The 18,040-nt window shown below is 44.5% G+C and overlaps 1 protein-coding gene across 1 annotated transcript in view; it reads right to left on the minus strand.

The window, feature by feature from the left end:
* Nucleotides 1-15,405, minus strand: part of PCCA (propionyl-CoA carboxylase subunit alpha) — a 457,969-nt gene extending 442,564 nt beyond the window's left edge. Inside the window, exons 1-2 of the mRNA XM_083168630.1 lie at nucleotides 15,159-15,405; nucleotides 1,127-1,204 (exon numbers count right to left, since the gene is read on the minus strand). Coding sequence (XP_083024756.1) covers nucleotides 1,127-1,204; nucleotides 15,159-15,212 — 132 coding nt within the window. The 5' untranslated portion in view covers nucleotides 15,213-15,405. The remainder of the gene's footprint in view (nucleotides 1-1,126; nucleotides 1,205-15,158) is intronic.
* Between the last annotated feature and the right edge of the window lie 2,635 nt (nucleotides 15,406-18,040).

Raw genomic sequence — 18,040 nt, forward strand, 5'->3', positions numbered from 1 at the left:
TATCCCCCTAATAATGTCACTGCTGAGTGCTTCCAGCTAGAAAGGAGGGGGCCCAGACAAAATCTAAACAGGGACCCCATAATCTCTTCAACCCCCCCCCCCCTGGGGAGAGGGTAGGTTGTGAAAGGTTGTTCATCTGTAAGTAAAAAAGGTGCTACTTGTTCAACAGTTTTTAAAAAAAAAAGTTTAATTTGGGTGGGTGGGGGATTAGGCAGCATAAAGTGCACTGGGCAGCACATGTGTGTGCACTGGTGCCATATCAGGTCTTCAGTGTGCTTATATAAAAGGGAGGTGCTCTGGCAGTAGTTACCAACACAATCCAATGAATGTAATGGCGGATCACTTGGAGAAGTATAACCAGTTTGTTAAGTGACCATTTGTAACTGCATCAATTTGTCCGGAATATGTAAAATACACATTATAATAATAAGGAAACACGTGCATTAAGTGTTCTTGGAGCAGGGAGGCACGGTCTAGACCTCACTGCTTTACTCCAGCCCTTAGGTTCTCATTTGACAGTTATTTACGCCAGCGGTTCTTAAACTGTGGGTCCCAATCCTCTTAGCATGGGATGCAACTCAATGTTCATAATTGAAATACCATTACACTTGTATGCACTATAATAAATAAAATAAAAAAAAAGTATTTTTTCTTTTTATCAGGCTGCTCCAATTCTTTATATTTCACACACACACACACTCACACACACACACACACACACAGTACCAATGACCACTGTCCCCAACAATTTTTTGGTGGAAAGTAATTTGGGGAAATATCAGCATAAACAAAACACAACACATTTTTTGTATTGTCTTCTGATAAAACCAAGGTACAATTTGTGCAAGCATTACATGAAAAAGGACAGATATTGATGTTAGAACAAGACAAATAGGCTCAGAAATTAAGGAAGGGATTAATTTCATATACTTTATAGTAGGAGACACATTTATATTTTAAAGCGGAAAAAGAATTGCAACTGTTAAATATTCCATGAAAATAAACACTCCCCTTGTCCAGTTAAGATTATGGAATCTGAGTACAAATGTTATTGTTATAGTAAAAAGAAAAAACACAAATAGAGAAAGAATAAAATGCTAAATATAAATGAAAAAATATTGCTGACCTTTTCTTCCGGATTATATGATGTTGAATACTGAATATGGGAAGCAAAGTAACACCATCTTCTCCAGTATACAGAATGCTGTAAAGTAATGACCAAGAATAAGTATATTAAACCGAAGCCTGAGTTTTGTCGACATAGAGAATGTTACAAAGAACATAAGAAAAAAAACAACAACCTAGCAGCAAAAATATTATGGAATCGCAATAGCATTTTTCATTTTATTTTTTGCTTCTGCAGCACTTTACAAATTGTCTTGCACATAACAAATCTAACCTAAGACTTGTGTGTTTGACCATCTCAAAATACAAACCACACAAAGGGCTTAAATGGAATAGCCTGCGAGAATCAGTAGGTGTGGGAGAAGGGTGTCACTAGCCCGATGTCGGAATCCCGACTACTGGGACTCAGACAGCGGGGCGACCACAACGAAGCCCCTTGCAGGCTCGCTGCGCTCCCCACACTGCAAGTACAGTGGCTCACTACACTTGCCACCTATTTTATTCTCCCTCTATGGGGGTCGTGGAACCGCACGAGGGAGAATAGCCATTGCCCGTCTGTCTGGGTTTTAGCAGTCGGGATTCCGATGTCTGTGTAAGGACTGTCAGAATCCTGACTGCCGGGCAGTCATCCAGCACCTGTGGGAGAATGCCCATATTTATAAAGCAGCAATCATTTACAAAGCATTAAATATGCGGACAGTCTCTTAGAAAGCCCAGCACCTACAGGTTTTTTTTTTGAGTGCTAATCTGCAAGATAGTGATTATTTAACTCACGTTATTATAATACATAGAAACTAACACATGCCAGGACAGAAATTCACAAAAGATAGAAAATAAAATTCCAAATAAATCTTATAAACATAAAAATAATTTCCTGTTTCTAAAAACTCGCAACCCTGAAAATGATCTTGATCTACTAAAAAAAATGATGATCAGCTCAAAAGCCACAACTACTCTAGAACCTCAAAATAAGTTTGGTGGTAAATGTATGACACGATGGTACAGCACACTTGAAGCTTTAAACATTCAGAATGGAAAATGCCTCACCATCCATAGAGAGCTGCTGGCACTAGCAAAGATACGATTCAATAAGACATAGTAGCTACTCAAACAGCTGCCCCCTGTTCAGGGAACACTGTGCACAGCTTTAATACTTGGAGGAGTAATTACTACCAGTGCACACAAAGGGTTTCGGAACCATTTCTATCAGACTGACATGGGATCCATAATGTGTTTTATTGGCTTGGCACTCCTTTTAGCAAGATAAATGGTGGGGGCAGGGGTGAAGAGCGTGGACAAGAGCTTAAAGATGTTATTTCAGTTAGAAAGAGCTTTGAAACATCTGAGCACAGAATGTCCATGCAATATACCTGCATCTGTGTGGTTTGGGACACATAGGTTGGACATTTTCATCACAGATTTGTGGTGGTTCGTGACATGACTGGAGAAGGATAATGATAGATCATCTATAGACTATATTATGAGATCGAATACATGGGATTATTCCTCTATTTTCAGAGGGCCAGTGACAGCCCACTGAGATGCCTGTCTGTGTGTAAGGAAGGTGGAGCGTGTCACCTTTCACTCACTGCAAATGATGTCAAGGTAAGGAAGAGCTGTCATTGTATTGCTCTTCCTATTATTTGACCTGCACAGTTACTTCTGTTGCCTACAAAGGCTACAAGAAGCTTTTAAAATCTCAGCCTGCTTAGGAAGGAAGGAAAGATTTATTGCCAACTGACTTGGATTACATGTTTTAATGAATTGCTGGAAGTGTACGCTGCCTGATAAAGAGGGATAGGTTTACTTCACAAATAGTTTACTTTACAAAAGGAAATAAATACCTATGCCAGAGGTAATTTTTTTTTTAAATAATTAAACTGCGTTCATTTCAGAATTTTGAAAACATCCAACCATTTTCATCATTAACATACAAATCTCCATGACAACACAATTATACTAATGCAAGAGAAAATATGCCCAACTTAAAATTAGCGTTTTAGTGGCGGAACAGTGAGGTGATGCAGGACTGGGCTGGTGAAAGAACTTGCAGAAAACTGTAATACACTGCAACTACTGTACGGGATTTCTTACATGAATAAAACATGACTGAGCATCTATTACATTACAGTAAATGACCTGCCAGGATCTTTGATTTTTGCCGATTTCTGATATACATAGCAACATAATTTATAATAGGACAAACAAGGTGGTCATTAGGTTTCCAAAAGTGTTGACAATCTAGGATCTGCAAAAAAACATTGTACATGATAAGGTGCTTAACATCTATATATGTATAATGCAGTGGTTCCCAAACTGTGTGCCTAGGCACCCTGGGGTGCCTCAGGACACTTGCAGGGGTGCCTTAGATTGGTGGACCAAGATCAATTCATATTATTTATGGTCAATGTAACAGGCAAAACCAGTGCTTGTGGCTGCCAATCATAACATATGTGGACAAACAGAAGCAAATCCTTTCCCTCACTAGACTGTGTGACATATAAACACAATGCACTTAATTTAATATTTTTTTTCTGAATTTCTCGATAAGAAGCATTTGGCCTAGGGGTGCCTTGAAAATATTTTGATGTTCTAGGGTGCCGTGATTCAAAAAAGTTTGGGAACCACTGGTCTAATGTCTTCGAAACACTGCCATCTGCTGGCAGAGAGTGAAACTACATCTCTTTCTCACACATGCACAAACACAGAAGGTAGCAGACCAGCTTTTGCTTCGAACGGGCTTACTAGTTACATAGATGTGTCTTAATAAATCATTGCTGCAGTTGCATAAACCAGCCACTCCCAGCACGCCACATGGCATTGGACGTCTTTTTGCTGAAAACACATCTCGGTCGCATCACAATACGGCCAGGACACTGTACTGATATGCAACCCATATATCTGTGTGTAACTAAGGAGCGTATTCAATCTTGGTCCAATTAGTGGTTTGTCAAGATCTTCTTTTCCATCAGAAAAAGTAGTCTTATTGCTTTCGCCTATTTATTGTTCCGTTTTAACGACTGTCGAATCCATCTCACAAATTTTTCGTCAAAATGTGTGTCATGAACCTATTCAATGTGAAGCTGTTGAGTTGGTTTAGGCAGTATTTAGTCATAATTACAACAATTTGAACTAGAAAGTTTTTTCTGTCAGGGGAGCAAAATCTTGATGGATTTGTACTCTCCGACCTTTCCTGGTCCTGATTCTGAATCTGGTTCCAGTTGTGGTCCTGGTTCTGGACCCCACACAGCTCTGCAGTTAGACATAATGGCACCATACAGAGCAGGGATTTATATAGAAACTGTTGAGGTGGGAAGGCAAGTTACTGATGACTGTATTTTGCAACATTGGTCCAAACAACAGTTCCAAACTGTGAATAGGCAGAAAACTCAACTGTCGAGTTAAGAATTGACAGGTGAGCAAATCAAGTCAACTTGACAGTTTGGTAGTTTACGACCAGGATTGAATACCCCACTAAATCTCTGTAACTATAGTGGTGATTCTGGTGGGTTTGCAAAAGCAAACTCCTTCTTTAATGGACAAAAGCATGTGCACTGCATGTGGGGCTTGAAGGGTTTGTACTTCAAACTGATATCTATATTACTATGTAAAAATATAGCAGTCAGTATTTACCCTGCACAGAAACAAAATAACTCCCCCAAAGAGGCTTCGCCCTAGCGGTGGTGCGCCAGTGTTGCACAGCTGGAGACACTACTGGCACGCACCTAATGCATAGTGGTATGCAGGATGGGGAGAACATTAATAATAATATTTATATAGCACTTTTCTCCCAATAGGACTCAAAGTGATTTACAGCTGAAAATACAAAACAAGTTTAACAGTAGATATCAGTGAAATGCTTGAGTAAATAGGGAAGTCTATTTTTAAAGGATTCCACAGTGGAGGCTTCTCTCACTGTGTGAGGAAGAGAGTTCCATAGCCTTGGATATTTTTGATGCTTCTGACGTAGGTTGTGTAGAATTTAAGCTGTTTTGTGGAGATGTTCAGGAGCATTTAAGAAGTGAGGCAGCCATCTTGGGGAGCGCTCAGAAGTATTAATGGAAATCAGAACTCCATAGGGAGGGGGTCAAAATCAATATGATGTAATTCTCTGAGAATCGCTTCCTACAAGTAGGCAAGACTGATGATGACTGAAACTGATTGGTCATACTTAAATCACGCCCATTTACAGTCAGGTTCATAAATATTGGGACATCGACACAATTCTCATATTTTGGGCTCTATACACGTCCACAATGTATTTGAAATGAAGCAAACATGATGTGCTTTAACTGTGCACTTTCAGCTTTAAATTTGAGGGTAGTTACATCCAAATCAGGTGAACAGTGTAGGAATTACAATAGTTTCTATCTGTGCCTCACACTTTTTAAAGGGACCAAAAGTAAATCGGACAAACTAAACAATGTTACACTTTTTCATACTTTGTTGCAAATCCTTTTCCAGGAAATTTTGGCCTGAAATCTGGTACGCATAGACATCACCAGATGCTGGATTTCATCCCTGGTGATGCTCTGCCAGGACTCTACTGCAAATGCCTTCAGTTCCTGCTTGTTCTTGGGGCATTTTCCCTTCATCAAGTGAAATGCATGCTCAATCAGATTCAGGTCAGGTGATTGACTTGGCCATTGCATGACATTCAACTTATTTGCCCTAAAAAACTCTATGGTTGCTTTTGTCCATCTGCACTGTGAAGCACAGTTCAATGAGTTCTGAAGCATTTGACTGAATATAAGCACATAATATTGCCCGAAACACTTCAGAATTCATAATGCCGCTAGCAATAACACTATCAATAAATAAAAGTGAATCAGTGCCATATAGTGCCAGAGCTGTTATGGCAGCCATACATGCCCACCCCATAACACTACTACCACCACCATGAGCAGTTCCTTTCCTTCTCCATACTCTTCTGTTCCTATTACTCTGGTACAAATTGTGTCATCTGTCCATATGGTTGTTGTTCCAGAACTGTAAAGGCTTTCTTAGCTGTTGTTTTGCAAATTCTAATCTGGTCTTCCTGGTTTTTGAGGCTCACTAATGGTTTATATCTTGTGGTGAACCCTCTATATTCACTCTTGTGAAGTCTTCTCTTGATTGTTGAGTCTGACACATATACACCTACCTCCAGGATAGGTTTTTGATCTGGCCAACTGTTGTGAAGGGGTTTTTCTTCTTCAGGGAAGTAATTCTTCTGTCACCCTCCACAGTTATTTTCCATGGTCTGCTGGGTCTTTTGGTGTTGCTGAGCTGTTTTTTAAGAATGTTCCAAAACAATTGATTTGGCCACAGCTAATGTTTTTGCTATCCCTTTGATAGGTTTGTTTTGATTTTTCAGCCTACTGATGGCTTGCTTCACTGATAGTGACAGTTCTTTGGATCTCATATTGGGGCAGATGTATTGTAGTGGCGCTTATCGCGCCGCTATAATACTTCCTGCTTTGCCTCATTAGCGAGGCGAAGCAGGAGGGGAGACCAACAAGATGTATTAACATCTTGGCCGCCGAAGCGGGGGAGAGTCAACTCCCCCCTCCAATGGCGCAGCCATTTTCTGAAAGACACTTTTTTTCATAAGTGCACCCGTCCATACTGCAATTATGGAGGTACCGGCTGCAAGGGGGGGGTTGTTAGCCCTGGGGTGGGGGGTGTTAACCCGCGGGGGGGCGCTGAAGACTGGCTTTGACCCTGTATTTGGAAAGTTTCCAAAAACGGGTCTGCCAGTGTCAAAAAAACGCACTTAAAACGGTAATATACCGTTTAAGAGATGCGGTGTGAAAGGGGTTTTTGTGAAACTACAAGTCCCATCATGCCTTGCCACAGTTTTGTTATTAGGGAATGCTAAAACTATGGCAAGGCATGATTGGACTTGTAGTTTCACAACAGCTGAAGGGCCACAGTATGGCCATGCCTGGCCTAATGTATGGGGGCCTTAAGTTAGATTAAATCATTTAAGTACTTATCTGCAGTATTTGGTGTTTAGTTGTAATGTGTTCCTGTTGAATATCGCATATTTTAGCATCTTCAGTTTTTAAATTTGCATGATACTATGAATAAGGACCACACTGGGCACAATCACCAAACAGATCAGTTAGTAAATTGGCCAAATGTATATGTAGAAGCTGCACATACCCAAATGCATTAGTGCCAGGCCAAACATACATATTGTAGGATCACCACTTCAAGTCTGACTGATTGTTAGGGAGCGTTTGTGAGTGAGGGTGTTCCCGCACAAACACAGCAGTGTCACGGCTTGCAACTGTGATAACATATGCCGTTACAGTGGCTCATGCGCTTTACCTCCAATGGCCCTGCAGCACGACCATAGGGTTACTCTGGTTGATTACTGACCAATGTGTGTGATCACTACATCTTTGTAGATCTCAGAGGCCTCCAGTGGGTGCCTTAATACAAATCCCTGCTTCAGCATTTGCATATTTTCACACAGCCGATGTGTGCTGAAACTCAGCTGCAAAAGCATTTGCTTAAAGTGATGAATCAGGCCAGATGAACAGGCTATTACAGGCTGTGCTGCGTTCCGCTTACATCTTTTGCACCAGGAATAATGCTGGGTACACTCCAGGACAACAAGGGTCCGATCCCATCAATCTAGATCCAATTCCGACCAATTGGATGTAGATTGTGTGGTGATTGGGCCCTTTTCTGTCCTGGTGTGGACCGATACCGATCCGATGGGCGGTACCGCGGATCGGTCGGTCGTTCTTCAGATCCTACCTGCTGCAGGTAGGATCTGAAGAACGACCATACTCCTGGGTGCGGGTCGCCATCGGATCGGACCCGCTCACGGTGCACATCATGAGCGGGTCGTGCCCCCCCCCCCCGCATCATCGTGAGCGGGTCGGAAGAAACACTGATGTGAGCGGGTCATCCTGGTGTGTTACCCCACCTAAGACCGCCACAAGTGACCACACAATTAGGATGGCTAGAATTATAAGCATACAGGTAGGGGCTGCCTAGTCACAGAGAAGAGGGCAAATACCAGCAAATATTTCTGTGCATCTAAATGCAGAACCAATTACAGACAACTTGCATACAAATATTAAATTGAGATACTTATTTATGCAGCTCTATCATAAGAAATAGATAATATGATACCCATAGTATGAATGCGCACACTTTCTGTGAGATTTAAAGCTGGGTACACATTGGAGTAGGGATTGCCTTTTGAGCAGAAACTATTGATGGTGATAAAGTATTCTATCATCTACCATCGATGGTTTCAGATATTGAATATCCACGCATGCACAGAAGAAACGAGTGATCAAATTCAAAAGTTTCTTCTGCTTCCCGGCAGCCGGGTCTGTGTGTTCACCGGATGTGTGCATTCAATTTCACCATCGCTGGCAAGAATGGAATGGAAGGAGGAGGTAGGGACTGGGAGGGTGCCAGGAGCGGAGACGGGGCATGCCATGTTATGGATTCGGCCCCCCATATGGAGTGCGCATGTACTATAGTCTAGCTGCCAGGTTCTGCACTGAATGGCTGATTATCAGTTAGGGGGACAGTGACGCAGCGGCAGTAGTAGCAGGCAGGGAGAGGGGACATGGGGACAGGCAGGGCAGAAGAAAAAAAAAAACATCAGTTGAGGTCCAGCGATGGCTGAATACTATTCGACCATCCACTATCGATGGCCAAATCATTGACGACTAGGTCCCAACCATCGCTGTTTTGGGAACATTGATAGTCGATGACTATCCCTAACACTGGGTAATAAAGATCTCTAACGATATGGACGATATCTATATTGTTAACATCTTGTGCATATGATGGATTCAGTATTGAATCCCGGCGTTCAGAATCCCGACGCCGGAATCCCGACAGCCGAAATGCCGACAAGGGGGGGACGTGGATCGCCCCCCTTGCGGGCTCGCTGCGCTCGCCACGCAGCGGGCCCGGTGCCTCGCTACGCTCGGCACACTAATTTATTCTCCCTCCAGGGGTGTCGTGGACACCCACGGAGGGAGAATGTGTCGGCATTTCGGCGGTCGGGATTCCGGCGTCGGGATTCTGAATGCCGGGATCCCGACGGCCGGGATTGTAACTGCATCCCCATATGATCCAGTACGTTCGTTAACAATGTGTAGCAGCCACAGGTCATTAACTACCCCACTGTTGACTGTTCATGCAGCTCAGTCTGACAATATCAGCAACTGCATGTACGGATCGGGGGAGGGCGACGTCACTGAACAATATCGGTCACTGTGTATGTACTATATCGTTCTCACGCGGCATTGCAGATATAGTTAACTATACTGGCAGCCATTGGAATCACCCACTGGTCTAAATCAGTTATAATAGTTGCTAAGAGCATCATGTAGCTAGCTAAGGTGAATTTCTAGTCTTGTTCAGTCATTTTACCCAAGCTTGCAAAACTTTTTAGATCACAAATATTCTGTATCCTTGCATTTGGTGCATGTTTGAGATGCCCTCCCATGTAGATACATAATAAAATTACAGTCTGGGGACTGTAACTACCATTATTTCTGTTGCATGGTTGTTTTGCATATTGCAGCCAGTTTTCGAGATCTCTAGCTAAGAAGGTAAGGCCCCATACACACGGGACGAGTGGCTTTGTGCTGAGCGATCTAGTAAAGCAAAGATTGCTCAGCAAACAAAGATATACCAGAAATGTGAGCCGAGATATCTGTCACGGTCAGTGTCCTCTGGTGTGGGAGAATACTGGCGAAGACTAGATTTATACTGCAGGCTTGAATGATCTAGCCTGGTGATAGCGACACGCGGGACCATGCATCCCCATTGCTTTAGGGCATATACACTGAGCGACTTATGCTTAATTTCTAAGCGATCTAGCCAGACAATAAGTTGTCTTTATTTTCAAATAGTCAAATAGAGACCATAGTGGAATGCAGACAGAACAACAATTTAACAGAAACATTAAAAAAAAAAAACCTACACCTGTGACAAAGTGAGCCACCAGGTCTCCATGTATTTTTTCTGTTGTACATTAACAGATAAACCTAAATGGTGTCTTCTGAATGACAAGTTCCTGAAATTGTATTACCAAACCTCACATAAATAGTGGGCTTAGCAGATATACACTGTGTACAGAGAGCAGCTGGTTCCCTCCTAAAAGTTCATCCTAAACTGTTTAAGGCGATAAACAAAAGAAACATTGAATAAAGAGGTAACTAGCAATTTTATACAATCCTGGTCAAATTATGTGAAGGGGTGAGCTACGATGGATAAAACTCTTCTCAAAGTGTGAGCTGATCAGCACACACTTACAGAATCCTTCATGCAGTATCTTTGGGTTTTCACAGCAACAACTGGCTTCAGAACATCAATGTGATACTGAGTTTCCCCGATACTAAGACACTGTCTTGTTTGTTTTCAAGAAAAAACACCATAGGGCTTATTTTAATTAACATTGACACCATGCCCCCAGTCCTGCTTTTACAGACACCATGCCCCCAGTCCGGATTCAGTATTAAATCCCGGCAGTCGGGATCCCGGGGGAGTGGATCGCCGCCGCCCCCCCCCCCCCCCCCCCCCCCCCCCCCCCCCCCCCCCCCCCCCCCCCCCCCCTTGCGGGCTCGCTGTGCTCACCACGCAGCGGGCCCGGTGCCTCGCTATGCTCGGCACACTAATTTATTCTCCCTCCGAGGGTGTTGTGGACACCCACAGAGGGAGAAAGTGTCAGGATTCCGGTGGTCAGGATTCCGGCGTCGGGATCCTGACCGCCGGGATTTACACTGCATCCCCCCAGTCCTGCTCCTCACCTACAGCTCTTTCCAGTTTTTCAGGCTTTCCACTAGGGCTTATATTCGGGGTAGGGCTTATTTTGGACTAGTTTCCAAAAGCAAGGTAGGGCTAATTTTCGGAGTAGGGCTTATTATCGGGGGAAACACAGTATGTAATGTTAGGTTTAGTAGATACCTTTGTAACATATTGAGGCTATGTCTGTCTCTGTTTACTTGGATTCAATGAAATAAACAACTAGGGCAGAGGTGCCTAAGCTTTCCATACAACATGTTGTTAAATCATTTACTGCACATCAATAAACAGCCATGCCTTGAGTTAAATAGCGGCCACGTCCAGTCAAAAGAGATCATCATAATAACAGTATAATCGGTCCTTGGCAGCCAAAGATACAAGCGCACCTTCATAGGTCCAGAGCAATTAAACCTTCCTATATTAAAAAGTTCAGATAAGCGTTTGTAACCATTGCTGATTTTATTTATCATGTATTGGCCCTGATTCTGGTTCACTTGCAAAAGCAAATTCTCTCTCTAATGGACAAAACCACATGCACTGCAGGTAGGGCAGATGTAACGTGTAGTGGCATTTGGGTGTTATTTTCTTTAGTTTCTGTGCAGGGTAAATACTAGCTGCTTTCTTTTTACAGGGAAATATAGATATCAGCTTGAAATACAAGCCCCATCCCAAATCTCTGTCTGCAAGTTACAACTGCCCCCCCCCCCCCCCCCCCGCAGTGCACATGGTTTTGCCAATCAAAGAGAGAATTTGCTTTTGCGAGTGAACCAGAATCAGGGCCAATATCCCTATTGTAAACGCAATAAAATTGCATTACAAAATATGTTCTCAGTGCTTTACCAGAAACCTAATTATTACCGTAAGTGCTGTATTTGGGTACTGAAAATTTCCACTCAGGGGGCAGAATGCATCAGGGTGCTGGGTACTGCTTTCGTTTCACGGCGGCCGATATATCGGATGCGACATCGGCCGATCCGATGCAATTTTTTACCTGTTCATAACCCCTGTATCCACTACGCATGGAGTTGATTTTATATAGTGTGGCGAGCGCAGTAATCCGCTGCACTCGCCACACTATATAAAATCAACTCCCATGCGTAGTGGGGTTATGAACAGGTAAAAAAAAAAAAAAACAAATCACATCGGATCGGCCGATAATGCATGCGATATATTGGCTGCCGTGAAACTAAACAAGTACCGGGTGCTGTGTAACAGGATACAGGTTGAAAGCACAACTGCTTATTATCGGTTGCCTCACTTATGTTTCAATTATTATTTATCTATAAGTAAAAGTGATTGGTAAACACAAGCAAAGCACTCAATGGAACATACAAAGTATATTGGTGAGTAAACTACTTCTAGTAAAAAGCAGTTACTATATTTAATATGCATTTAAGGTTATCATGCAAAAATGATGAATTGAAACCAGTAAGGTGAACTTCACTTTAATAACAAAAGCTTATTTTGTACTGTATTAGTTCTATATTAGGTTTATAGCCTCCCATCTCTGGTGATACACTGGTCATAGTTCTGTTACTACTTGATAATTGTGAAGCATGCCACCAACTTTTAAACCTGTTCTGCATGGATAATACCGAATAAACAAAAATTGGATAATTCAGTCTCTGATCACAAACACATCACACAAAAGTATGCTGAACATGAAATTTAGGGTACTTCCTCATCTTTGTGGCCACCGCTTATGCTAGTTACATTAGCCGCTACGTAAGACTTGCGCCGCTCTCCACAACTTTACTAAAGGTAATAGATGGAGGTGTGGATACAGGAGGGTGGTGTGGGCTACGTAAGTTCCGTAGCGTAAATGGTGGTTGCAAAGATGAGGAAGTACCAATTTAGAACTGGATTTTCACAGGGGTGGACAGCTTTCTATAGCAGGATGCTATGGAAAGCTGTCCACCCTGTAGCGCATCTGCTGGTAATACCAGCAGATGAGAGGCGGCAATGATGCGGGAGAGCAGATTAGCGCTCATAGTCAGGCCATACACACTGGGTGGCTTTTGAGCTGACAGCAGCTCAAACAGTAAAAGTGAGCTGATTTCAGCTCAAAAACGGGCACTTATGTATTATCTGGGCTCCCATGTTAAATGCACCCCATTTTTTCATACCACCACTATCGAACTACGCATGGAATTGATTTTAAATAGTGTGGCGAGCGCAGCGAGCCACCATGCCCGAAGCTTGGCGAGCGCAGCGAGCCCCGCGAGGGGACGCGGTCTCATAAGAAAAACGGGAGCCCAGATATTATATAAGTACCCAAAAACGACACATCCCAGCATGCATTGACACAGTTTTCGCATTCCCTAATAAAACTGTGGCAAAGCATGCTGGGACTTCAAAGACTAGATAGGCTTAGAAATTAATCACAAATCACTCCGTGTGTATACGCCATAATGATGGCGATGCACGTCACGATCGCCAGCTCAGATCTTTAGCACATGCCGTAAAGATCTAGTCAGATCTCCTAGCAAGTGCTTATCAAACATTAGCAGATCGCTTAGCACACATTGCTACAGTATGTGTGTATGGACGATCTAGACCCTGGGAAGCTCAAGGGAAATTTACTACCCTAAATCGTTCAGCACACAACTTAATGTGTTTATGCCCCTTCAAGCTTTTTTCGGTACTTGTTTCCTAGCACGGCGCCCGTCGGGTCCAGTGTTCCCTCTAAGCTGTGCGCGCACACAACTCGCCGAGCATGCGAACAGACATTACAACAGAGCGCACAAAGCAGCAGTGGTCCCTTTTTGCAGTTGTGGACTCAATTAATGTGTGTTTCACCCATTAACTACATTGTGTGCTGCGTTTTGAATGTTTAAATGTTTAATATCATTTTGAAGTAAAGTTAACACAAATGCTGAATGTCATTTTCCAGCTATATGTAAGTGATGTACAAAAATTTTAATTTCCTTCCAAAGTTGCACAGCCAAAATCTTTTGCCGCACACAAAATTAGAGGGAACATTGGTCGGGTCCCATTGCATACCTTACCCGACCAGCCCAATTTTCGGGCTTTAAACACGTTTTTAACGCACTTTGAAAATCGGTTGCATCCCATGCCATTATAATGGCATGCGATGCGACCGACCCAATGTTAAATGCCCCCTAGACCCGATTTTTAATTGTAAACCCACCCTGATGGTGAATTATGTGAAATGCCCCCCCATTGTTAATGCCACCCCACGATCAACGATGAACCCGAAGCGTGGCGAGCACAGCGGTACGCGTTCTCCGACCTTCTCATACCCCCACTATCCACGTTGGCGTGGAGTTGATTTTATATAGTGTGGCGAGCGCAGCAAATCACCGAGCCTGAAGCGTGGCGAGCCCCGCACGGGGACGCGTAATACGTCTGAAGTAAATTTTACTACCCTTGATCGTGGCGTGGCGTTAACAATGGGGGGGGGCATACAATGAAAAATGGGGTCTGGGGGGCATTTAACATTGGTTCCAATGTAAAAAAATCGGGTCGATCGAATCGCATGCCATTTGGTTGCACGCGATGGACCCAATTTCATGGGCGCCGTGCTAGGCAACAAGTACCCTTTTTTCATACCAAGGTGTTATTCTAGCCCACTTAACATGTATTAAAATTGCTGAGTTTCAGAAACTCCATTTCAAATATAAATATACTGCATCTAGGGACCATGCTGCTGCTCAGGATGTGATCATCCACATATTCACTGTTCTTTACCAGAGACATGTTCAATATGTTACATAGACCAACCAATTACACTGAAATGTAGGCAAGATTGGAGTAGTCCTTTAATATTTATTAAAGCAAACAACAAAAAGGAAAAAAAAACCTCCACCAAGAATATAATAAACTAAATGAAACAGGTAAGGTAAGTGAAGTGAATTGCATGGCCTGGTGACAGGGAGCTGCACTGCAGGGTGTCCATGGCATGTAGATGCCCCCCCTGCAGCATAGGTACAGGCAGGACACTGCATGGCTGCATCACGCTGAGCTGGGAACCAGTACACCAGGGATTTAAAGATATTTCCCACAAGGCACACTCACAGTTCAGGGTGAAGGATTGCCATGCTTGAGCACAAGTGACTTAATTTGTACCTCAGTTATTTTATAGTACCCACCTGTGCTCAAACCTGGAAGTCACTACAACCTGGACTATGTTGCCCTTGAAGACCGTGATTAGGAACCCTGTGCTACCCCCAGCCCAGAGCGGACACCACATGTGCTGCCCCGCGGAAAGCTGCCCACAGAGAGCCTACGCCAGTCCTCACCTGCCCGGTTATGTGAACCCTCTGCGCGGCTATGAGAACCCTGAGCGCCGCCATCGTTGTCAGTGTGGACAGCAAGCTTCACCTTTCCCCCGGCACTGTGGGCGTGCTAGCAAAATACGCAGCCAATCAGACGTTTGGAAAGAGCAGCGTGGGTGACACGCCCCCACGCGTGTCGCTGTCCTTGAGCGTGCCCGTTCTCTTCTGCGGGGCCGGTAGCAGCGGTCGGTGCTGTGAGCGCTGTACCGCGTGTAATGATGATGCGCCATGGCATGTATGGGGTCACACGCCCTCACGTGATGTGGCGTGTCCAGTTGTCACAGGACGGAGCACGTACTCCGGTGCCGGGCACAGTATGCGGGGAGGAGGGAAGCACCGTCCGGCATCACTCTGCAGCATAGTAGCTTGTATGTTGCTAAGAACACCAGGCTGTGTAGTGCCAAGTGGGCTTAATAACTAGTCTCGTGCAGAGGTTAAGCAGCGGGAAACCCTGACTTGATTTATGAAGTAGTGAAAAGTGTGGAGAAGTTGCCTATGGCAACAAATCAGCTAATGTAAGAATTGTAGACTGCACCTGATATTTCATAGTGACTTACTCCATCACTCCTTGTTGCTTCATGTCCCCCACAGACTAGAACACATCACTCTTCATCCCCCTTGAACCGCCAAGAAACCTCCCAGGTGGCAGGACGACATGTTTTGTTTTTTTACTGGAATGTCAACATAAACCCTAAAACGTAGAACTGCGTCACCTCGCATGACACACAATTTTGTTCTCCCACCACACCCTAGTGGATGGTAAGGCATGAAGTACCACCTGTCGGCACATGTCGTGTCGACATGGACACCAAAACTTATCACCATGTACCCTTGCATGGTTCGCTGTGCTCGCCATGCTCCGGGCACACTGTTTTATTCTCCCACCATGCCCTAGTGGATGGTAGGGCATGAAATACCGCCTATCGGCTCATGTTGGCTCAAAAAAAACAGTAAAAAAAAAACATGTTGACCTAATGACCCTGTTGACCTTACCTATGTCGACCTTAAGTCATGTCGACCTAATGCTTGTCAACCATCATGCTGGTGACCCAGTGACCATATCCCCATTGGACTTGATGTGAAACACATGCGATTTCGACACTTTTCATTTAATTTCTCTATGGAATCGAATGAATCGCCCTAGTGTTTGGGCACCTTTAGGAGCTGATTGGCTGGTATTTTATCTCCAACCACTCTATCTCTTGTATATGCTTAGTACTGTACATGGGATGCAGTTACAATCCCGGCGGTCGGGATCCCGGCGTTCAGAATCCCGACCGCCGAAATGCCGACACTTTCTCCCCCCGTGGGTGTCCACGACACCCCTGGAGTGAGAATAAATTAGTGTGCCGAGCGTAGCGAGGCACCGGGCCCGCTGCGTGGCGAGCCCACAATGGGGGGCGATCCATGTCCCCCCTTGTCGGCATTTCGGCTGTCGGGATTCTGAACGCCGGGATTCAATACTGAATCCCTGTACATAGACCCAAATGTGATTAGGTGTATTCTTGAACCTTTTACCTGCCAGCATTCTGTAGGTTTTCACTGCTTTGTCTTATTCAGAAATGGGATTACTGTGGAGATATTTAAAATTTTGCCAGAGGGGCCCCTGATTAGCTTTTATGTCTCAAATGGCCAGACCATTATGCGTGTTACGCAGCCGCGTTGTGTGCCACACTTTGGAGGGAATGGGATCATTCGTCAGACTGCATTTAGGTCTACAGTCATTAGGTCGACCCCACTAGGTCGACTGGCAGGAAGGTCGACCTGACTTAAGGTCGACATGGGCCAAGGTCGACATGACTTAAGGTCGAATTTGCATAAAGGTCGACATGAGGAAGGTCGACTGGTCATAAGGTCGACATGGGTTTTTCACTGTTTTTTGATCCGAATGTCGACACAGTCGACATGGACACAGTTGGCAATGAGAATCGGACCCTCGCATCGCTCGCTTTGCTCGCAATGCTTCGGGCATGGTGCCTCGCTGCGCTCGGCACACTATTTTATTCTCCCACCACGCCCTAGTGGATGGTAGGGCATGAAATACCGCCTGTCGGCACATGTCGGCTCAAAAAACAGTGAAAAACCCATGTCGACCTTATGATCAGTCGACCTTCCTCATGTCGACCTTTATGCAAATTCGACCTTAAGTCATGTCGACCTTGGCCCATGTCGACCTTAAGTCAGGTCGACCTTCCTGACAGTCGACCTAGTGGGGTCGACCTAATGACTGTAGACCTAAGTTCATTCTAATAGATGACCGCATCCCCTTTGGAGGATGCTGTCAGATTGCCTAGCTGCCGGCTCACTTATTACAGATCCCATTCAGCACCCAGCAGAAAACCCTTGGTTGGAGAAATGGGAGCCTATCCAGTGATCATGGAATCCAAGAGGCTGCTGCTGCATTGCAAGTGCTGGTAGTAGAGGTGAAAGCAGCTCCATCAGACACTGTCCCATAGTATTGATTGGCAGCTACCATGGGTGCCATCACCAGCATATACTGCTCTGTCTCATCTCCTGCATTGAGAGATGAGCCTACAGAAGATATATGCAGCGCAGGGCCGCCGGATTAAGGGGGGGCTCAGGGTGGTCATTACCTCTAGGGGCCCCCTGTGGCTGGCATGTATTTAAAAAAAAAGGTACTTCTGTAGTTTCACGGCGCCACCGTGCCCACAGTCTGTAACAGAAACTTGGCCGCCTGCCAGAGGCTCTGTTTCACTGTGCGCGTGCCGCTCTAGCTCTGTCTGACTGAGCTTGTGCCGCTCTAGCTGTACATAAACAGCGTAGCGGCCGGCCAGCAGCAGCGCTGCCCAGGCGCTGACAGGTCAATGTCACTGTGGCACTTGTAG

This window comes from Crinia signifera, chromosome 2 (assembly GCF_055691185.1).
Source record: "Crinia signifera chromosome 2, ASM5569118v1, whole genome shotgun sequence".
Taxonomy (NCBI): Eukaryota; Metazoa; Chordata; class Amphibia; order Anura; family Myobatrachidae; genus Crinia; species Crinia signifera.